The sequence below is a fragment of the Onychomys torridus genome, chromosome 22, assembly GCF_903995425.1.
Source record: "Onychomys torridus chromosome 22, mOncTor1.1, whole genome shotgun sequence".
NCBI lineage: Eukaryota > Metazoa > Chordata > Mammalia > Rodentia > Cricetidae > Onychomys > Onychomys torridus.
Genome location: NC_050464.1, coordinates 16,529,428 through 16,553,011, shown reverse-complemented (window position 1 = coordinate 16,553,011; position 23,584 = coordinate 16,529,428). Strand labels below are relative to the sequence as shown.

Below are 23,584 nucleotides of genomic sequence, written 5' to 3'. Positions count from 1 at the left end.
AACAGCATACGATTTAAAGGCAGTTCTGTTTATCCTTCACCTTCATCTTCGACCCTGACCTTCAACAATACCTTGCACCTCCGTTTCTCCATGTCCCTTTATACTACTTAGATTTTCTTCTCTGTGACGAAGTACCTGAGATAATAATCTTGAAAGGAGAAAAGGGCTGTGTCTGGGGAAATGGCTTAGTCAAAAAAGTGCTTGCTGTGGAAGCATGAGAAGCTGAGTTCAAAGCCCCAGATAGAAAACTAGGCACAGTTAGGCAGTGGTGGCGCACGCCTTTAATCCCAGCACTTGGAAGGCAGAGCCAGGCGGATCTCTGAGTTGGAGGCCAGCCTGGGCTACAGAGTGAGTTCCAGGATGGCCAGGGCTACACAGAGAAACCCTGTCTCGAAAAACAAAACAAAACAAAGAGCTAGGCATGGTGGCCGCTGCTCGGTTGTAATCTCAGCGCTGGGGAGGTTCAGACAAGAGGATCTCCAGGCCAGACAGTGTAGCCAAATCAATGAGCTCCAGATCAATAGATCTTGTCTAAAAAGATAAGGTGCAAAGGCTAGGGAGAGGCTCAGTCTGTGAGATGCCTAGCCAGCAAACGAGAGGACTGAGATTCAGATGCCCCCGGCACCCACGGGAGAAGCCAGGTGAGGTGACGCCCATTTCTAATCCCATTGAGGGCTGGATGGGAGGCAGAGATAGGCCAGGTAACCTAGCCTATGTGGCAAAGCTCCAGGTCAATGAGAGACTCTGTCTCAAACAAACAAGAAGTGGAAAATACCTGAGGAATGACAGCCAAGGTTGTCCTACACACACACACACACACACACACACACACACACACGCACACGCACACACACACGCACACGCATACGCACACGCACACGCACATGCACATACACAACGCAAGCACACAACTTCCTCACTCCAGGTCTTTGTGATTTCCATACTTCGGATGGTAATTGCTTGCTTCACCCTCCACTGGACTTCAAATCTAGGACTCTCAGCCCAAGTCATTCTCTGCAAAAGACGCCGCTCCCAGGAAACCATGGTCCTCTCTCTGTACACGTCTAGACAGTGAATGAATCTCCCCTTCCTGGAGACTCCAGAGAGAGGACACTGAATGGAAAACCCAGGCTCCCAGACAAAGCAGACGGACTTCCTTCCTCAGCAACCACTGTGGGCTCCCAACTGTGCAAAAACAATGAATGAACAGTGGGAAGAAAAAGCAGCATGGCTATACGCCTACAGGAATCGTTTCTTCAAATACTGAATTACTAAGTACAGACTGTCTTCTTGATGCGGCGAAAGAATGATGTTGGGTCCTCACTTCCTATCTTATGTCAAGAGAAACTTAGGGGAGATGGCAAGATGGTACAGCGGGTGAAGGGGCTTGCCACCAAGCCTGATTACCTGAGTTCAGTCTCCAGGAGCCACACAGTAGAGAGATCTGATCTGAGAGTTGTCCTCTGACCTCCACACACATACACAAATAAATGCATACATGTAAAAAACATGTTTTTAATCCGGAGGTTGAGGAGATGGTTCAACTGGTAAAGAGCTTACTTGCCTTGCAAGCTATGAACCTTGACTTCAGTCCCTGATGCTCATGTCAAAACAGAAGGCAGGTATGCAGCATGTGACTGTTATCCCAACTTTGAGGTGAAGAGAGGTGAGTTTCTGGGGCTCCCTGGTCAGCCAGTGTAGCTTACTTAGCCAGCTCCCTACCAGTTGAAGAGGCTTTTGCAAAAATGCATAGTAGGGCTAGGAAGATGGCTCAGTGGGTAGTGCATGGCTGTAATACACTACCATGAAAGGGGTATTGAAAGGCAAGTGTGGTCACCTGGGTTTCATTTCCAAGGACCCACATGGTAGAAAAAGAGAATTGACCCTTTCAAGCTATCTTCTGACCTCCATACACATGCTGTGGCATGTGTGCCCTACCCCCTAGTAATTACAGTAATAATCAATAGAAATTTCATTTTGGTGGTGGTGCATGCCTGTAATCCCAGCACTTGGGAGGCAGAGGCAGGTGGATCTCTGTGAGTTCGAGGCCAGCCTGGTCTACAGAGCAAGTCCAGGACAGGCTCCAAAGCTACAGAGAAACCCTGTCTCAAAAAACCATAGATAGATAGATAGATAAATAAATAAATAAATAAATAAATAAATAAATAAATAAATAAATAACAAAGTGGTTAGTGCCTGAGAAATGACACCTGGGGTTGATCTCCAGCCTGCACATGCAACGCCACACAAACATGACACCCCACACAAATACAAACATGTATGTATACACACAAACATGTACACACCCACACACATACAAACATGTGTACACACAAACATGTACACATACAAACACATACACCAGAAAAGTAGCTCAGCTGGGTATGACCACGCTCACTAATTTTTTTGTTTGTTTTGTTTTGAGACAGGGTTTCTCTGTATAACAGCCCTGGCTGTCCTGGATCTCGCTCTGTAGACCAGGCTGGCCTCGAACTCACAGAGATCCACCTGCCTCTGCCTCCAGAGTGCTGGGATTAAAGATGTGTGCCAGTACCACCTGGCACAAGCTCACTCTTATTCCCAATATTTAAGCAGCTATGGCAGGAGAGTCATGGTTTTGAGGCCAGCCTCAGCTATACACAGAATTCAAGGCCAACTTGGGCTACCAACACCCTGACTTAAAAAAAAAAAAATTAAAAGAAAAAAAAAAAGGAACTTCAAATAAACTAAAGGTCTTAATGCAAGACCCAAATACTACAACTCCTCGAAGAAAACGCAGGGGAGAGTTTCATGACATTGGATTGGGTGCGAGTTCCCTGGCTAGGACACTAAAAACACAAACAACAAAAGAAACAGCAGATAAATTTGATTATGTTAAAATTGAAACCACGTGGGGTCTGGGGTGACAGCTCAGTCAGGCAGGGCTTGCTGCAGCTTGGGCATGAAGCACACAAGTGTAAAAGTCAGGCATGGCGGCGCACGCCTGAACCCCAGCCTTTGGGGCATGGAGACCGCAGGAGCTCCAGAGCCTGCTGACCAGCCTTGTCTAATCAATCACCGATCTCCAGATTTAGGTAGAGTTGGTTTTTTTGTTGTTGTTTTTTGTTTTGGTTTTTTTTAATATTTTTTTTTCCAGAACTGAGGACTGAACCCAGGACCTTGAGCTTGCTAGGCAAGCTCTCTACCACTGAGCTAAATCCCCAACACTGAGATCTTATTTTTTAAAAAAAGGAAAGTAGAGAGTGATAGAGGAAGACACTCAACGTCAAACTCTGGCCTAAATACACACACTTCATGTACACTCTATCCTCAATCACTTTTTAATTTGTATTTATTTGTTTATGACACATTCACATGCACACACACACACACACACACACACTTCATGTACACTGCATACATGGTCATTTTTTAATTTGCATTTATTTGTTTTTGACACACTCATGTGCACACACATACACTTCATGTGCACTGCATACACAAACACTTCTTAATTTGGATTTGTTTATGTGCATTGGTGTTTTGCCTGTGTGTGTGTGTGTGTGTGTGTGTGTGTGTGTGTGTGTACCACTTGCATACCTGGTGTCTGTGGAGGCCAGAAGAAGACATTGGGTTTCCTGGAACTGGAGTTACAGTTCTGAGCTACCATGAGGGTCCTGGGAATTGAACCTGGGTCCTCTGCAAGAGCAGCAAGTGCTCTGGACCTCTGAGCTGGCTCTCCAGCCCCACTTTTGTTTGTTTGTTTGTTTGTTTGTTTGTTTGTTTGTTTAAGAAGTAGTTTTAACCGGTCACGATGATGCATGCCTATGACATTAGCATTCAGGAAGCTGAGGCAGGAGGATGATGAGTTCAAGACCCACCTGGACTAGAAAGTGAGATCCTATCTCAAAAGGGCAGAGAGGAACAACTGACAGACAATTCTTCACTGTTCATAGGGATGGAGTATGTCACCGCCCCTGTGACATGGGGCCTCAAACACAGAGCGGTGCTATGATCCAGAAACTCTGCCTCTGAACTTGCACCCAAAAGAGCCAAGGCAGGGATGAGAAATGATGCCCAGCCACCTGTGGTCTCTAAGACGAATTGCTAAACGGTCTTATTAATAAAAAACCTGGAGCCAGATATTGGGGTGAAAGCTGAGAGATCACCAACTTCACCTTACCAACTCCTCAACCTCCAAAGAGATCTACTTCCTGTATACCCACGCCTATATAAGATGTCCTGCCATCTCACTTCCTTTCTCCGCCCAGCTACATCACTTCTTCTCTCTGCCCACCTGTCACTTCCTGTCTGTCTGTACAGACCTCCAGACCTCCATGGTTAGTGCTGGGATTAAAGGTATGTGCCCCCACACCTGGCTCTGTTTCCAGTGTGGCCTTGAACTCACAGAGTTCAGGATGGATCCCTGCCTCCTGAATGCTAGGATTAAAGGTGTGTGCTACCATTGCCTGACTTCTATGCTTACTATAGTGGCTGGCTTTTCCTCTGATCCTCATATAAGCTTTATTAGGGTGCACAATATACTGGGGGATACAATATATCACCACAGGGATCTTAGCAACTATGTTGTGACAGTCAGAAGCACATAGCAAAGAACCTGTTTTACACACACACACACACACACACACACTCAGCCACCTGCACACACATGGTCTCAAACACAAGCACACACATGCACACACGAACTTAGGCATGCTTACATGTACATGTGCACACACACGCATGCACAGAGTCACAGGTTTGGAAGTTATGTCAGTGAACAATCAAGCCGGAAGGACCTTGGCTTGATCTCCAGAACCAACAGAAAATGGTTAGGAGGAGTGGCGTGCACCTGGAACCCCACCCTCCACCCTCCCACTCCCCCCAACTCCCTCCCCATGCTGAGGAGGCAGAGATGAGCGGATTCCTGGGGTTTGCTAACCAAACGGACTAGCTTATTCAGTGAGTTCCAAGTATCGAGAGACTCTGTCTTAAATTAATTAAATAAACAAACAAACAAATAAATAAAGCAGGGCGAGGCGTGCTAGAGAGGTGGCTTAGTAATTTCTAGAAGACTGCCCCGGCAGGGGACTTGAGTTCAGTTCCCAGCGCCCACACCCAGTGGCTCACAATCACCTGTAACTCCAGCTCTGGGAGATCCAACTCCCTCTTCTGGCCTCTGCAGGCACCTGCATGCAGATAATGCACATACAAGCAAGGAGGCATGCACACCAACACACCAACCACACACACACGCACACTCACGCACACGCACACACAGACACTAAATAGATATATAAATAAATACAACTGAAAATAAATCTTTTCTTTTTAAATATAAGGTGTAGACTCAAGTAACAACACAATTAACTTCTGGTCTCCACACGCTGGTGTACTCACACATGTGCAGTGTGCAAACGCTTTTAAAAATAGATGAGCGAGCCTCACCTACACATCTGCGCTGGCCCCAGGAGCCGGCGCCCTCGCAGCTGCCCAGCCGGCTGCGCCACAACACCCACCAGCTTCCTCTACCTGACACCGACATTTGGCTTCCATTTCTGGCTCCTCATATAGTTCTCAGAGACCAGCTCTTGCCTGGTTTCAGGACCAGCGGAAGCCAGAGGCTCTTGGGAGAGTCAGTTTGCATCTCAAGGGGTGGGAGGTGGATTTGACTGGGCCAGCCAGTGGGCTGTCTTGCCCAGCCACCCCCTGGCGCCCCAAGATCCCATCCATCCTGCAGGTTCCCCACCCGCTGTCAGCAGGGCAGGCACACTTCCTGGTGCAAGGTAATCCTAGCCGGCTCTGCTCCCCATGGGCTTGGCTGAGCTCTGTTATTAATCTCCGGCAGATCCTGTGTCCCCATGTGCAGCTGTTCCAGGACCAAAAACAGCAGGCAGACAACTTCCAATGTTATCGCTTTTATGGAGGGCATGGGGGGAAGCAAAAAGTAGGTATGAGCCATCCCTCCTGCTGCAACCTAGGTAGACCCTCACACTGTCAGGGTGCAGGGGTTCCTGGTCCCATCTGCTTAAAACCCAGCCTCAAGAGTTCATGGATGTGATGCTCATCTCAGTCAGGAAAGTGAAACGCAAAAGAGTTCCATTGAAATTGAAGCAATAAGGGATTGTTGGGGCTAGGATGTGATTCAGTGATAGAGAACTTCCTTGGAATCCCCTAGTGAGAGGCTAGGGGTGTGGCTCAGTGGTAGAGCACCTGCCTAGAATCCCCCAGTGAGGGGCTGGGGTGTGGCTCAGTGGTAGAGCACCTGCCTAGAATCCCCCAGTGAGGGGCTGGGGGTGTGGCTCAGTGGTAGAGCACCTGCCTAGAGTCCCCCAGTGAGGGGCTGGGGTGTGACTCAGTGGTAGAGTGCTTGCCTAGCATGCATGAAGTCCTAGGTTAAACTCCTAGAACCACATTAACCTGGGAGCTGGGGCTGCAGAGATATCTCAGTGGTCAAGAGTGCCTACGGCTCTTCCAGAAGAGCTGAGTTCAGTTCCTAGCACCCAGGTGAGGCGGTTCTCAAATGCCTCTAACTCCAGCTCTAGGGGATCCAACACCCTCTTTGAACATCTTCATTCACATATACATACAAACAGACACACACGTGCACACACACATATTTAAAAATAAGATCAATTTGGTTGGGCACGGTGGCACACACCTCTAATCGCAGCACTTGGGAAGCAGAGGCAGATGAATCTCTGAGTTCTAGGCCAGCCTGGTCTGCATACTGGATTCTGGACTAGCATGGTCTACATAGGCGTCCTGTCTCAAAAATAAATAAATAAATAAAAATTAATTAATTAATTTTTTAAAAAGGAAGGGTAAAACTAGGGTAGTCACACGTCTCTGTGACCCCAGCACTTGGGCAGTGGAGGTAGGAGGGTCAGAAGCTGAACTTGATGGCTGAGTGTAGACCAGTTTTCTTGTGGTCAGATGGTGTGTACAACCAGTCCTGGGTCAAACAAGGCTTTGTTGCACATGTGCACGCATGTGCGAACACACACACACACACACACACACATACTTGGAAGATTATAGGATTTTTCTCAAAAGCTCTAGAAAACCACCTGGTAAACCATTAAAATAGTTAAAACAATTTCTCAAAAATAGTCTGGGTGGCGGTGGCAGTGATGGTGGCGCACGCCTTTAATCCCAGCACTCAGGAGGCAGAGGCAGGGGGATCTCTGTGAGTTGGAGGCCAGCCAGAGCTATATAGTGAGACCCTGCCTTTAAAAAGACCAACTTTTTTTTATTATTTCTGTGTGTGTGTGTGTGTGTGTGTGTGTGTGTGTGTGTGTGAGAGAGAGAGAGAGAGAGAGAGAGAGAGAGAGAGAGAGAGATGGGGTGGGAGGATGCCTGTGTGTGTGTGTGTGTGTGTGTGTGTGTGTGTGAGAGAGAGAGAGAGAGAGAGAGAGAGAGAGAGAGAGAGAGAGAGAGAGAGATGGGGTGGGAGGATGCCTGTGTGTGTGTGTGTGTGTGTGTGTGTGTGTGTGTGTATACACTTACATATATGTGTGTGTGTGATGGTGTGGGGGATGCCTGTGTGTGTGTGTGTGAGATGGGGTGGGGGGATGTGTGCTTCATTGTGTGTGGAGATCAGGGGACAACTCTGTGGGGTCGCTTCTCTCCTTCCACTTTACGTGAGCTATGGAAACGGAACTCAGGTTGTCAGGCTTTCGAGGCATAAAGAGTTTCGTGATTTGGAAACGAGGAGATGGCTTAATGAACAAGTGCTCCCGCAGTGCAAACCTGAAGCCCAAATTCAGCTGCCTGGCCCTATGCAGAAAGCCGGGCACGGCCATGCCCACCTGTAACCCCAGTGCTGTGTAGGCGGCGCGACAGGAGGATCGCTCCAGGCTCAGTGAGAGACCACCTCCAGGGAGTAAAGTGGAGTGTGATACAGCGGGACACCTGAGGTCCTCTTCTGACCTCTGCTCGTTTGCACACAGGCACACAAACAAGAAATTCTCAGGGTCTGAGTGAACTGTCACCAACAGCTGCAGAACAAAAGTGAGGATGAGATGACACATTCCCCAGCATCCCAGAATCACATCACCCCAGAACTGGGTGCCCAGGCAAGCCAAGACCTCTCGGAGTCCAGGACCAGCCATATGGCCAAGTCAATCACAGCGACCCAGGCAGAGAACTGCAGTGTCAGAAGCCAGAGCTGACCCGCCTGGATGTAGACACTGGAGCCAAATCAGGAAGAAACTGCCACACTCATTGGGATGCCCACACAACACGGACTGTCAGCACACCCAGGCCCCTCCATGGGGCATCAGGGAAGATCCCTGGAAGATTCTAGGGACAAGGAAAGGCAGAATCATCCACAAGGCTCCAAGGAGGGAGACGACTTGTTGGATGAAGCGCCTTATGTGTAATCATGAGAACCTGAGTTCAAATCCCCAGAACCCACTTAAAGCCCGACAGACACAGTAGGAAGTGTCTGTAATCTTGGTGTTCCTATGGTGAGATGGTAGGTGGAGACAGAGAACCTGGAATCTCCAAGGTTATTGTCTAGTCTACACACACACACACACACACACACACACATTTTTAACATGTTATATTTATCAGCTCACACTTGTCTACAGCCTCACAAGCCGCTGTCAGGAACCCTACCCAGAGCCTGCCTGTGACTCTGTAACAGTGATCATCCCCCTCACCTCCCCCATGCCCGTACCTGGACCCAGGAAAGACATGTTAAGTCCCAGACTAGATACTGCTCAGGTTGTACCCATCTGCTGCACGCTTTATTTCCATCCTCATAGGGGATTTGGGGGTCCCTGCTGCTGTCCAGGGAGGCAGACATCCTACCCAGAGCCTTTCCGTGAGCTTATTTACAAGTGTCTGGATTCCAGGAGACCGACAACCATTCTCACTTCCTCCAATGAAGCTTCCAGACCTCAGGTTGCCAGCCCCCGAGTCATCTGAGGACTAAAGCTTATCCTGGGGCGCAGGATCTTACAGAACACTGTCTAGAGCTTGGATCTAGGCTCAGTCTCCTCTTCACACCCTCTCTCTTTCAGAAGAAAATCCTGCAACTTTGAAAAGAGTACTTCAGCGTGTTTTATGGAACCATCCGTCACTGCTCCAACGGCGCAAAAAAAACGCACATCAAAGCTCACAGGGTCTTAGATGACCTTCATGAAAGTCCCTCGAAAAGCAGCTGGGATGACGGGATAACTGTCCCAGCAGGAATATGTTAAAGAGACGCCTGTGCCCATTCCTTCGGCACTCAGGCTATTGAGACAATGGTGCCCAAGAAATTGGAATTTCCCCGGGAATCTCACGCTAGAAGAGTCAAAGCCAGACAGAGGTGGGAGCTATCTAACTCTATGTGGAGATTTCATATAGTTTCAACAACGTATCAGACCATCCTGCAGGAGAGACTAGCGCCAAGACAATGGTGGGTCAGTGATAAACAGGACCACACCTGACCTGATCTGCTGAGCTGTGTGTACATTCCTTTTGCCCTGACTTAAACCTGAAGTTTATGTTACGATACCAAAGACAGACTTCGGAAGGGAGGGGTCGCAGGACTTCCATGTTCCTCTTCCCAGCGTGGCCAGTTGAATAAATCTCTTTCTTCTTGCAGGGTGTGTGTGTGTGCATGTGTGTGCGTGTGTGTGCGTGTGTGTGTGTGTGTGTGTGTGTGTGTGTGTGTGTGTGTTTGCACACGCGCATTCCATGGCACATGTGTGGAGGTCAAAGGACAGCTTACAGAGTCAATATTTCTTCCCACTCTGTGGGTCCCAGGGTTTGAACTCAGGTCGTCAGGCTTGGTGGCAAGCCCCTTTGTCCACTGAGCCATCTCACCAGCCCTGAATTAATCTTGTTTTTTTTGTTTTTGTTTTTCCATTTTCACTATTGGATTGTCTTTTCAATTGACAGATTGAAGACTGGTGTCTACAATTAGGAGCTACCTGAGCCTAGGCTCTGTGTCAGACGAGGACAGACAAGACACCAGAGGACTCACATCTGTCCTCGATTAGGACCCAGTAACCTGGACTGAATGTTGCCTATTCCAAAGGGAGAGGCAGCTAGCAGGGTGGGACCCCCAAAAGATTCAGAGACCAGTATATGATGTGCAGGTTCGCCACGAGATCGCAGACCAGCTCCCCCAGGCATGTGAACATTCCTGAAAATCCTCTAACAGTTCGTTATGGAGGCTCGGGTCACCGCCCCAGGGGCAGCTGGTCTGCGTCCAGATCACACATTCTCCAAACAGCAATGAAGTGTGGGGCCAATCGGAGCCAAGAGAAGCTGGTGGGGGGTTTCTACTGCCATGGCAATGCTTTCTCTGGGAGTCGATTTTTAACATAACAGACAAGCTGTGAGAATAGAGGAATGAGATAGAAGTCAGAGAACCCTGGGGCTTTATGGGAAGGTTCCACTCCCCCTCCCGCCCTCTCCGCCACCTTCCTGCACTCAGATACATCCACGAAGATCCTTCTGTGTGTTCCCATGCTGGAGGAAATGGCTTCATCAGTAAAGTGCCTACTGTTACAAGTATGGGGACCTGAGTTCAAAACCCAAGTGAAAGGCCAAGTGTGGCGGTGTGTTCCCCTAGTGCCAGTACCGGAGGACACAGCGGCAGGAGAACCCTTGGAGCTCACCGGCCAATCTAGCTGAATTGAACTCCAGGTTCAATAGCAGACAATGTCTCAAAAACTAAGGATGCAGGCCCACAAGATGGCTCCGTGGGTGGCGGTGACTGCCACCACTCCTGACTGCCCAAGTTCAATACTCACGTGGTGGAAAGAAAGAATCGGCTTCCACAAGCACTGTAGCATAAAGTTCAAATGCATGCACATAAATGCACACATAAATGGAATTTTTTAAAAAATTTAAATCTCTGTGTGTGTTTCTATACGTACAAATAACTGAAGGAGCCAGAAGAGGGCACCAGATCCCCTGGAGCTGGAGTTACAGGCAGTTGTGAGCTGCCCCACAAGGATGCTGGGACCAGAACTTGAGTTCTCTGCAAGAGCAGCCGGAGCTCTAACCCACTGAGCCATCTCCCCAGCTCCAGTAAATATCATTTAAAAAGGAATCAGGTATCCAATCCTAAATGAGAGGTATACGTACCCATGACCCCTCCTACCAACTCCAAGGCATGTGTTTCTGCCCGCATGCAACCAGCTAATTGGAGTTATGTTCCCACTGGCCACAGGCCTCAGTCTCACTGCCAGGTATCTCAGGATCTCCAAGCCACCAACAGTATTATCACAGGTGCTCTGCAATGCAAGGGATGGGCTGAGTGACATGCTTTGTGTGCCTTCTGGGTGTGCCCTGGCACTACCAGACAGGATGCCTGAACCACACATCTGGACCCTAGCCAGAGGCAGGAGCAATAACCTTCAGTGGAAAGTGGAGAGAAGACACCAAGGTGGGCTTGAGGGGCTCTAAGTTGGAGAGATTAGAAACCTATCTCTTGGGTAGCAATCTCCTCCAACTTCAATACTCCATCCTTGAGAGAAGCTCTTTAAAACTCAGTAAGTTCTAAAGGGAGGCTCCTTAAAACTCAGCAAGTAAACAACACACAAGGCTTGGGAAGTCCCTGAAACTCAGCGGATTCACAAAGGCCTGCCCCACTCGAGGATATATAAGCAGTAAAGACCACCAAGGAGAAGAGACTCTCCAGCCTGCTGATCTGCCTGCAAGTTATGAGGAGAGCTACATTTTTGATGAGCCATCACCCATGCCCTCAGGGATGCAGCTGCTCTGAGTCTTCCAGGTTCCTGTAATTAACTCCTTATCCATACTCTTGTGAGGAACTACAATGAGTTCATTAGTTCACCAAGTTGGACTTTGATGGTGTTGTTGCTTTGGTCTCTGCTGGTTCCATGTCTGGGGTATGTAGATGACTGTTCACGCCTCCCCAGACATAGTGTCACAGAACACCATCCTAGAAAGGCCAGGAGGCTGCACGGGATAGCATATCTCCTCAGCTGATATTCAGGTCATCAGAGGATATTCCCTTGTCCCATCAGATGTCACTTACAATGTTAAAGATAAAAATATCGAGTGGCTGAGGAGATGGTTCAGCCAAGAGAGTCTTGCCTTGAAAGCCTGAGGACTTGAGTTTGATCCCCCAGAACCCACAGTTTTAAAAAGCCAGGGGTTGGCGAAATGGCTCAGGAAATAAGGGCACTTGCCACTAAGAGCAAGGATCTGAGTTCGATACCTGGGACCCACAAGGTGAAAGGAGAGAATCAACTAGCCCAAGATGATCTCCACCTTCTGAGTAGGTCCAGGTTCCTGGCTGGGGAGAATAGGACTGTCCTGGGAGATGTCCTTGATGCTGGTCCTTTCTGAGGAGACTTGAAGAAAGGGTTGAGATGGAGAGGGAGAGGAAAGGGCAGGAAGGAAAGTGAGGAGGGCTGGGGAGAAAGAGAAGGCAAGAGAGGAGGAGGAGAGAGCGGGGACATAGCCCTGTCATCACGTCAGGGCTCAGAACCTTTCCCAAGCAGACCTGCCAGACGGTTTCCCAGTGGACCACAAAACGGTTTCAGGTTCTGCGTTCATCCATCTGTACAGAGGACGGTCAGGAAATGGGCAAAGACTTTGCACATGGAGCCAAGATGTAATTGAGTTTATTTTTGTGAGAAAGGAAGTGTGTGCGTGTGTATGCACATGTCAGTGTGGGATCCGGCACCAGCGAGCCTACTGTCTCTACCTCACGTGGTGCTGGAGTCACAGGTCACGTGCATGAGCACACTCAGCCTTTTATGAGGATGCTGGAGGTTTGAACTCAGATCCAAATGCTTGCCCAGGAAGCGTTTTAACTCTCTGAACCATCTTTTCTACAATTAGGATTCCATGGGAATGAAAACAAATGTCTTGAGGAACCCTGAGGTCTTCCTTGTGGCTCCTTGTCATTTCTGAAAGGTGAATGTGGGACTTGTGCCTCCCCAACTCTTAATGGGATGTATTAGATGAAGAACCCCAACACCTGAAGCAGGCAGCGCCACCGGAAAACCTTGTAGCACCTGGGTGGTCGCCTCTCATAGGTGGGGCTGGTCAGGGACTGGTCAGCCTGCTGCAGGCAGGGGAGAAAGGAGAGTAGCAGGAGGCGGCGGGGGGGGGGGGGGGGGGCGGTGAAGAGGGAGGGCTATCTCAGATGGAGAAGGGCAGAGCACAAGGCTAAGCAGTTCTGACTCTCCTGATTGCAGCTGGCAACAAAACAAATAAGGGGCTGGAGGTGTATGTAGTTCAGGTTGTAGAGCGCTTGCCCGGTATATAAGAGGCCCTGGGTTCAGTGCCCAGCAATGCATAAACCAGGTGTGGTGGTGGTACACACTCACAATCCTGGGGGATTGGGAGTACAGTGCCATCCTTGGTGACATATTTTGAGGCCAGCCTGGATTATGAGAGACCCTGTCTCAAAAAGTAAAGAGAGAGAGAGAGATCTGGGAGGTACCTCAGTCAGTAGTGTTTTGCCTTTTGAAAACAAGTCCCTGAGTCAGATCCTCAGAACCCATTGGGGGAGGGGAGGGATAAAGCCAGATGTGGTGGTGATACATGTTTGCAATTCCAGTACCAGGGAGACACACAGATAAGCACTTGGGCTCACTGGACAGCCAACCTAGCCTACTTGGTGAGATCCAGGCCAGTAAGAAACCCTTTCTTCAAACAGTAAGGTAGGTGGTGTCTCAGTAAGGCTATACAAAGTTGTCCTCTGTCCTACACGTGTGTGCACATGGGTGCCTTTGCACGCACATATGAACTCCCATACATATCAACATGTGAGCGCTCACTCCACCCCAGACACACATAAACAAACAATAAGGAACCTGTAAAAATGAATGAGGTTAGATGGGTATTTTGCAAACCCCCAAATCCTCACACCCCTTTCTACTCCCAGGATCACATGCCTTATTCTAGTCTCTATGGGATCCTTATCAGATGGACCAGATCGTGATCTCTATGGGATCCTTATCAGATGGAGCAGAAAACAGGCTCTGGGAGATCAAACATTTTGTACAAGGCTGCTATCCAGACATGACCAGCCAGCAAGGATCTTGAGTCACCTGTCAACAGGTCACTTGAAATGCCCCTCACATACATACATACATACATACATACATACATACATACATACATAAATAAGCTAGGAGACTTCACTATAGTTTTGTCAAAGCCACTTTGATGCTGGGGTCCATGCTGGGCTTCTTTTTCAAGACAGGGTTTCTCTGTGTAGTTTTGGTGCCTGTCCTGGATCTCGCTCTGTAGACCAGGCTGGCCTCGAACTCACAGAGATCCACCTGGCTCTGCCTCCCGAGTGCTGGGATTAAAGGCGTGCGCCACCGCCGCCACTGCCACCCAGTGCCACCACCACCCAGAGCCATGCTGGGCTTCTAACAGGTGATCAAAGAGAGCCAACAATGGTCAGGTGACTGTATCGTGAGGGCTCCAGTGTCATCAACGGATAGACCATTGCAGTGTCAAGTGTGATGGTGGTTTGCAGGTGAGAGAGGTGTTTCCAGGAGTGAAACAGGATTTCCCCTACACGGACCCAGGAAGCCTGTCCTGGAGGCTACGTGAAACCCTATTTCTAAATAATAATAATAATAATAATAATAATAATAATAGGGCTGGAGAGATGACTCGCTAATTAAACACTACCCCCACACACATGAGGACTGGCATTCGGATCCCCAGAACCCACATAAAGGCCGGGTGGCATGGTGAGCAGCCTGTAATTACAGCATTGGAAGACAGAAGCAAGGGATCCCCAGACCAAGCTGGGTGGCCAGACTAACCACATCAGCAAGCTCTGGATTGGATTGAGACACCCTGTCTCAGTGAATAAGGTAGAAGAAAGATTGGAACTGATTTCTGCACCAACCTGGGCCCTCTTTCTCTCTGTGTACTCACATTCATGTGAAACACACACACACACACACACACACACACACACACACACACGCAAACATACACATACCCCCTACACAAGCACACTATGCACACATGAAAACAGAAAAAAAGTAATAATATGGGCTGAGGATATAGCTTAGCTGGCCCAGTGCTCGCCTTGCAGGAGGCTTTGGGTTCCTTTCTCAGTAACCCACGCACACACACACACACGCACACACACACGTACACCCTGCTGCTTCAATCTGAAGTTGGTTGAATGCACAGATGCAAGTCCACAGATTCATGGGAGGGGTTGTGTGACTCTGGTCTCACCCTAGGACTCTCTGTATATTTAATGGCTCAAAAAACAAGTAACACACACACACACACACACACACACACACACACACACACATTATTTTCCAAGCCAGGCACAACAGTATATGCCCATAATCCCAGATACTTGGAAGGCTGAGGCAGGAGGACCACAGGACTGAAGCCAGCCTGCACTACACAGTGCAAGACAAACCCAAGCACCTTATTGAGACCCTTGTCCCAAAAAGATGTTTTAAAAGGAGCTGGAGAGAAAGGACTTGGTGGTTAAGGATCTGGTCCATATGACAAGGATTCTATAGAGACCAGGATATGGTCCATATGATAGAGAAGCAAGCCTGAGAACCTGAGTTCAAATCCCCAGTGCCTACATAAAAAGCCAGACATGGGACACACCTTTAAGCTCAGCACAGGGACCATCAGGGGAGACATGAGCAGGGACAGGAAGGTGTCTGGGCATTACTGGCTGCCAGGCTTGTTCTGGGTTCAGTGAGAGGCCATCTCGTGGGCAAGGGGAGGAAAATAAGGCAGAAAGTGACATAGGGGGACAGTATAGATACAAAACATTCTCCTCTGGCCATCACATGGGTATGCAAAGGACACACATTCAAACACATGTGCGCACACCACACACACACACACACACACACACACACACACACACACACGCATAGTAGTCTTTTTTTTTTTTTTTTTTTTTTGAGCTGAGGATCGAACCCAGGGCCTTGCGCTTGCTAGGCAAAGCACTCTACCACTGAGCTAAATCCCCAACCCTAGCTAGTAGTCTTTTAATAAAAATAATTTAAAGGGCGGGGGATGTAACTTAGGGGTAGAACAGTTGTCTAACGTATACAAGGCGGTGGGTTCGATCCCTGGACTACAGGGTTTCAGGGGAGGCTATGTAGGAACACCGTGTTCCATAAATGACGTCACACTGTTCAGTCTAGTCTACAGCTTACAAATCTTGCTCACTGCTATCTTCATATGCAGAAGTGAGTAGAGTCCACACTTCTGCAGGTGTTTGGAAATCTCTCCCAATAGAAGCTTCTAGAAAGCATCAAACAAAATGAAAGTGATAAAAATCACAGGCAAACTTTTGTGTGTGTGTTTGGAGAATCCTTCCAGTAAGCTTCTAAAAAAATTGTTTCCGGACAAAATGAAGGCGGTCGAGTTCCATGTAAACTTGTGTTTGTGTATGTACACATTTCTGTGTGTGTGTGTGTATGTGTGTGTATGTGTATGCACACGTGCACATGGATCAGGCAGAGGTCAATGTCAGGTGTCTTTATCACACTCACTATCAACTTTTTTTTCATTTTGTTTTGTTTTTTGAGACAGGGTTTCTCTGTGTAGCCTTGGCTGTCCTGGATCTCACTCTGTAGACCAGGCTGGCCTCGAACTCATAGAGATCCTCCTGCCTCTGCCTCCTGAGTGCTGGAACTAAAGGCGTGCGCCACCACTGCCCGGCTTCAACTTTACTTTTCTAAAGCTGGGTCTCCCACTAAACCTGGAGCTCAATGACTTAGCTAGCTTTGCTGACCAGCAAGTCCCAGGCATCCTCCTGTCTCAGCCTCCCATGCATTGGCATTGCAGGCACACACTGAAGCCCCATCTAAACCACCTCTCCTGACCCAGCAAGCAAATTTTAGCAGAGGAGGAGAAGGATCCACTTTCCATGAAGCATCTGTGGCTCCCAGCACAAAGTGTTCTGGTCTCCTTGCTGTAAAATGCTGATAAAATTCCTGGTCACGGTCATTGGGTCTAGTATCTGTTTATCCAAAGTTGGCTGAATCCAGAGATGCAAATCAATAGGTTGGGGGAGATGTGTGTGTGTGTGTGTGTGTGTGTGTGTGTGTGTGTGTGTCCAGTCCTCTGCTTTAGTCCAAGGACTCTCTGTATAATAGCTAACTGCACAAAAACACTATCACACACAAAATTACTTTCCCAAGCCAGGCACAACATACATGCCTGTAATCCTAGCTACTTTAGAGGTTGAGGCAGAGGGATCACAAGACTGAGGCCAGCCTGTGCAACACAAGTTCAAGACCAGCCCAGATACGTCAGTGAGACTCCATCTCAAATTTTAAAATTTTAAAGGGAGCTGGAGAGAGAGTTCAGTGAGTAAGAAGGCATGGTGTACAAGCATGAGGACCTGGGTTTGAATCCCCAGCACCCATGTTCGGTCACGTTCCAAAATGAGATCGCAGATCACACTATACAAAATGTTCTACAACTTCCAAAGCGTGTTTATTGCTGTCTTCACACATGCAAGTGTGCAGAGTCTATATTTCTATGGGTGTTTGGAGATCTCTCCCAATAGAAGCCTCTAGAAAGTATTTTCCAACAAAATAGAAGCAATAAAATCACAGGCAAGCTGGCAATAGGACCTGGGACCTAGTTCTTGGCTTCCATATGAGGGGTGGGGGAGGGGGGAATAGAACATGTTTTAAGAAAGAAGATGGGAGTCACCCCTGCGTGCTGCCAATGAATTTGGAGAGTGAGGGCTTAAAAATAAAGACAGTTTTACTTTTTTAAGTGTGTGTGTGTGTGTGTGTGTGTGTGTGTGTGTGTGTGTGTGCAGTTTCCTCAGAAGCCAGAGGAGGGCCTCAGATACGATGGAGTTAGAGATAGAGGAGGTTGTGAGCCCCATGCCCTGGACGCTGGGACGTCTTTTGCAAGAGCATGCAAGCCTGTATGTTAAAAACCCTCTTACTGCTCTTGAAATGGCGTAAAGATCAAAACACGTGTCGTGGCGCCAGTACAGGTGTGAAGATTGGAGATACCGTCAAATGGGAACGCTAAACTCAGGAAGACAACCGCGCAAACAAGGCGGTTCAGCAACATTCATTTGGGTGCTTTGCTTTGCTTTAGGAATTCAGAAGCCTGTTGAGACTTAGCGCGAAGCCATCGGCGGAGGCCAGCGCGCCACCTGGCGGTAGTTGGAAGCAGCGGGCGGGTCCAGGCACCGAGGACTGAGTGACACGGTGCCTCCTCCATCCCCACACCGGAGCCCTGGGATCCAGGTGGGTACCACATCCCGGAGTGAATGGCACGTCGCAGCCAAGGTGGCCTCGGGCCCCAAAGACCCGATGAAATGGCCTCTCCAGTGTCGCCAAGCGGCCCAAAGGACTCACAGCCTTGGTAACTCTGGGAACTATGGAACACAAAGCCAAGGCCGCGCAGGTGAGCCCAGCAACTTCGTGGAGGCTGTACCCGGAGTCTTGTGAGTCCGAGGAATCCCCTCTACGACTCCTGGATGCAAGTCGGTGCCACCTCCATTCGAAGCCCCCGGGCTGAGGGGCAAAGGGCAAGAAAACCAGGATGGGAAGAGACGGAGAGGGCGCAACCGGAGACTACCAAAGCCGGGGCGCCTCGTTCCCAGCACCCTTCTAACACAAGTTGGCGCCCTGACCTCCTTAGGCCCGGAGTTCCCAGCACAAGACCGTAGTATTCGCTCCCACCCCCTGAACCCAACCATAAGGTTTCTACCGTCGGGCATTCTAGCCGTCCGGAGTGCCCAGGCCTGTGTCCTTCCGCAGCACCGGGCCACTGTGCCTCGGAGACCATCCCACTGTCCCCCTATCTCGCTTTCAGTCTCCGCGCCCCCAGGCCAATGGCTGCAAGCCCTATGTCCCTCCCTCCCAATCACTGGGCCAGTACGCCTCATAGTCTCAGTAGTGCGTCCCCAAGCCCCGAGCACTCAGCATGGGGTCATTCGCCTTGGAGCACGCTCTAGCTCTCGTTCTCACGCCTCCGTGTCCTGGGTCCCCCAACACCAGACTACCGCGCCTCGGAGTCCTCACTGTCCCTCGATCCAGCTCCTGCGCCCCCAGCACCCAGCCACTGCCTCCCAAGGTCCCTACTGTCCGGTGATCCAGCTCAGCGTAGCCCCAAACCCCACGCCTTGAGACCCCAACAACAGGCCACCGCTCCTCAGACCCCCTGTGGTCCCTCGATTCGGCCCTCACGCCTTCCAGCCTCTGTTCTCTCAACCCTCGACCACAGTTTACAGTTTCTCTGTGACCCTCAGTCTCTCGATCCAGTCCTTGGTCCCGCGCCCCCCAGCACCCAACCCATGCGCCTCACAGCCCCTCCATGTCCCTGGAACCACCAACCCCCAGCGCGCGTCCCTGGCCCACTGTCCTGCGTTCTCAGTACCGGGCCACGGCTCTTTCGAGCCCCCGCTGTCCCGGGATCCAGCCATCGCTTCCCCCAGGCCCGGCCCCCGGCGTTACTCACCGGCGACTCGAGTAGCTGTTGCCGGGGGAGCCGGCGCCCTGCTCCGGGTAGCCGTGCTGCTGCAACGCTGCTGCCGGGAAGGGGTAGAGGAAGCCGGTGGCCAGAGCCGACCCGCACAAGCAGCAGCAAGCCCATGGTAACAGCAAAACCAGCTTCATTTTGCACGGCTCGCCCGCGGGGACCCGGAGTCCCGGGAGCTGGGGACAATCAGAAGCGCCCCAGACGGCTGGACCGATCCTGCGGCCCCAGGCTGGAGCGCAGGGAGCCAGCCGGTGATGGTGTGAAGTCAGGGTCTGAGGTGGAAGTCTGAGGGGGGGCGCCCACGCCTCTCCAGGGCCGCCTTTTCAAATTCAGCGAGGTGGGCTCTGCGCAGTCAAAGGGGGCGTGGGTCTTTCTTTTTAACCCTCAGAGGTCCAGGGCTGAGGAGGCGTCTACCAAGCTGGGGGTGCCCCGGGAGGTGTATGCTCCTGAACACCAAATCTTACATCCTGGGCCCATATCACACATTTTGAACTTTCCATACCACGGTGAGAGAGATTTCAGCCAGCACCTAGTACTGCACTCTTGGATCGAGCTGCATGAGCAAAGATGGTTACAGTCTCCATTTTTCAGAAATGGAACCCGAGGCTTAAGGAAAGTTAAGCTAGGTAGATGTCTGTGTGGGTAAGAGTGTGTGCTACAGAGACTTGGGGAGTTGATTTTGAACCCGCTACATCCATGTAAAAATCCAGGTGTGGCCTTTAACCTCATCCTCCAGCCCCCAGCCCGGGGAGTGGGAGCGGGAAGATCGGGATGCCAGCTTCTGTCCTAGCTCTAGGTTCAGTGAGAGAAATCCTGTCTGAAAGTAATAAAACTAAGAGGAACAGAGCAGGGCACCCTGTGTTGTCCCCTGGTCTCCACACACCTGTGCACACACTTACATACACACATACCTTCAGCCAAGCTAGTTGGGTGGAACACCCCTATAATCCCAAGACTCCACGGGCTGATTGTGAGTTTGGGGTCAGCCTAAGATACATAGTGAGCCCCTGCAGCCAGCAACAACCAGAAAAAACCAATGGAGTTCTTTTTCTTATTGTAGCACCCACAGCACAAGCCAGTGGCAGCAGTGTGGAATTTTCTTCATTACCCTAGGGGCAGAGGGAAGGTTGAAAGACCGTTGCTTTCAGTCTCAAGGGAGGAGGCGGCTGTGACCTAACCATTTATTGGACTTAGCCAGTGTCCACAAAACACACTTCAGATTCCTTTGTTAGGAGGGATTGATTCCCCCTTCCCCATAAAGCAGGTTCTCCAAATCCATCAGGCCTCGAAGGTGAAATGGATGGAGAGTGCCAGAAGAACCCTAGGTCTAAATCAGGCATCCCATGAGGGGGCTCTCCATTCTGTGATGACTAACCTGGCCTCCAAGGCTCGTGAGGACAGAGCTGGGCTGATCGTGGTGGTGCATGCCTGTGATCCCAGCACCTAGGAGGCTGAAGCAGGAGGATTGACCGGACTGGGCTGGAGCAAGACGTGGTAATGGTCAAACAAAACAACCAAGTTGGGATTTCAAGGAACTCGGGACAGGCGATTTAGGGGAGGAGGGGAAGAGGGCCGAGTGTGATGTATTTGGGTACCCCCATAAGAAGGTACATATGTGTTGTGTATGTTATATATGTACATATGGGTTATGTATCTATGGGGCTATAGGGGACCAGATAACATGTTGCCTGAGTGGGGCTGCCCACCAGATATTCCTAATAACAGTCCTACAGCAAGATGGTGAGGTAGATGATGATCCCAGCCCCAAGCAATAGGAATAAGACATCGCGTCCAGCCTGAGCTATAGCAAGATCCAATCTCAAGGGACGGAGGGGCGCTGAAGATGTAGCTCCTGTACAGAATCCCCCCAACAAGGTGTTGGAGTGTGATAGAGCACCTACCTAGAATCCCCCAGTGAGGGGCTGGGGTGTGGCTCAGTGGTAGAGCCCCTGCCTAGAATCCCCCAGTGAGGGGCTGGGGTGTGGCTCAGTGGTAGAGCCCCTGCCTAGAATCCCCCAGTGAGGGGCTGGGGTGTGGCTCAGTGGTAGAGCACCTGCCTAGAATCCCCCAGTGAGGGGCTGGGGTGTGACTCAGTGGTAGAGCCTCTGCCTAGAATCCCCCAGTGAGGGGCTGGGGTGTGGCTCAGTGGTAGAGCCTCTGCCTAGAATCCCCCAGTGAGGGGCTGGGGTGTGACTCAGTGGTAGAGCCTCTGCCTAGAATCCCCCAGTGAGGGGCTGGGGTGTGGCTCAGTGGTAGAGCACCTGCCTAGAATCCCCAGTGAGGGGCTGGGGTATGGCTCAGTGATAGAGCCCCTGCCTAGAATCCCCCAGTGAGGAGCTGGGGTGTGCTCAGTGGTAGAACACCTGCCTAGAATCCCCCAGTGAGAGGCTGGGGTGTGGCTCAGTGGTAGAGCACCTCCCTAGAATCCCCCAGTGGGGGGCTGGGAGTGTGGCTCAGTGGTAGAGCCCCTGCCTAGAATCCCCCAGTGAGGGGCTGGGGTGTGGCTCAGTGGTAGAGCCCCTGCCTAGAATCCCCCAGTGAGGGGCTGGGGTGTGGCTCAGTGGTAGAGCACCTGCCTAGAATGCCCCAGTGAGGGGCTGGGGTGTGGCTCAGTGGTAGACTGCCTGTCTAGCAGGTACAAGGATATGGATTTGAGCCCTAGCAACACACAGGAACACACACACACACACACACACACACACACACACACACACACACACACTACAATTCTTTCACAAAATCTACTGTAATTCCTTAAGCACAGGCACGTTCTACAGCTTCTCTGTCATAGACATCTTACAGATTGGAGGTTACCTTGGCAAATCTCAGAGTTGCTTGACCCTCAGGATGCTACCAGCAGATCCAGTAAAGGTTCCCAGCCTGTAGAAACAGAGCGCAGGCCAGGTTTCCTGTCCCATCTGGTATTGTACAGGGTACAGAACAATACAAATCAACTCGGGGCCATGCTAGCTTTGGGCTCAGTGTAAGATCTGGAGCTTAGTGGCTCCATCTGTAAAACACGGGATTGGGGAATGCAAGGTGGCTCAGTGGATAAAGGTGATTGCTGCCAAGCCTGACGACTTGACTTCGATCCTCAGGTCTCACATGGGGGACAGGAGAAGCAACTCCAGCAAGTTGTCCTCTGATCTCCACTTGTGGACCACAGCACACTCATGCATGCACACACACACACACACACACACACACACACACACAATGTAACACACTAGAGGAAGACATCTACCATCAACCTCTGGCCTACACACACACATGAAGACATCCACAGGAGCACATACATACACCACACGCAGAGACACAAGAACAAGATTTTTAGGTAATTTTTTTGTAACTCAATTGTGCAGTTCTCCAGCATGAGCTTAGCAGGTGACAATGTCATACTTCAATGTCAACAGTGCTCTCCTGTCCCCAAGACAGCTGTGGGTGCAGATGATGACAAAGAGTTTCCTTTTGTATCCCTGGCTGTCCTGGATCTCACTCTGTAGACCAGGCTGGCCTTGAACTCAGAGATCTGCCTGCCTCTGCCTCCTGAGTGCTGGGATTTAAGGAGATTGTTGAGATGCAGCACCACCCAGTAGTGAGGGATGGGAAAGCAGAGAAGGCATCTGCAGTGTATGCTCTCCCCACCCCACCCCAAAGAGAACAGCTGTTGCTGTGTCCCATTCCACAGAAGCAGCTGTGTGGCTTTAGACAAGCCCCTCAACCTCTCTGAGCATCCTCATCTAGAAAATCTAAAGAATCATCATAGTACCTTGTGGGCAAATGTCATAATGAAATCCATGATTTTGTTTGCCAACAAATAAAAATTAATTTAGAAAATAGCAACAACACTGGGCTGGAGCTGCAGCTCAGGAACCGATGGCTTACCTAGCATGCACATAATCTTGAGTTTTGGTCCCAACACTGCATGAACTAGCATTGGTGATAGAGCAAGGAAAGGAGACATGCGGACTTGGCGGTGCTCACCTTTAATCTTGGCACCTGGGAGGCAGAGGTAATCTGACCTGTGAGTCCAAGTCCAGCCTGGTCTATAGAGCTAATTCCAGGATAGCCAGGGCTATACAGAGAAACCTCATCTCAAAAAATGAAAATTCAAAACCAAGGAAGGAAGGAAAGAGAGTGGGGGGAG

The 23,584-nt window shown here is 50.1% G+C and overlaps 1 protein-coding gene across 2 annotated transcripts in view; it reads right to left on the bottom strand.

Moving 5' to 3' along the window:
* The window catches only part of Col26a1 (collagen type XXVI alpha 1 chain), a 144,352-nt gene extending 124,633 nt beyond the window's left edge, over positions 1 to 19,719 (bottom strand). For both annotated transcript variants that reach the window (XM_036172114.1, XM_036172115.1), the window contains exon 1: positions 19,417 to 19,719. In XM_036172114.1, the coding sequence (XP_036028007.1) occupies positions 19,417 to 19,574 (158 nt within the window). In that variant the 5' untranslated portion in view covers positions 19,575 to 19,719. The remainder of the gene's footprint in view (positions 1 to 19,416) is intronic.
* Between the last annotated feature and the right edge of the window lie 3,865 nt (positions 19,720 to 23,584).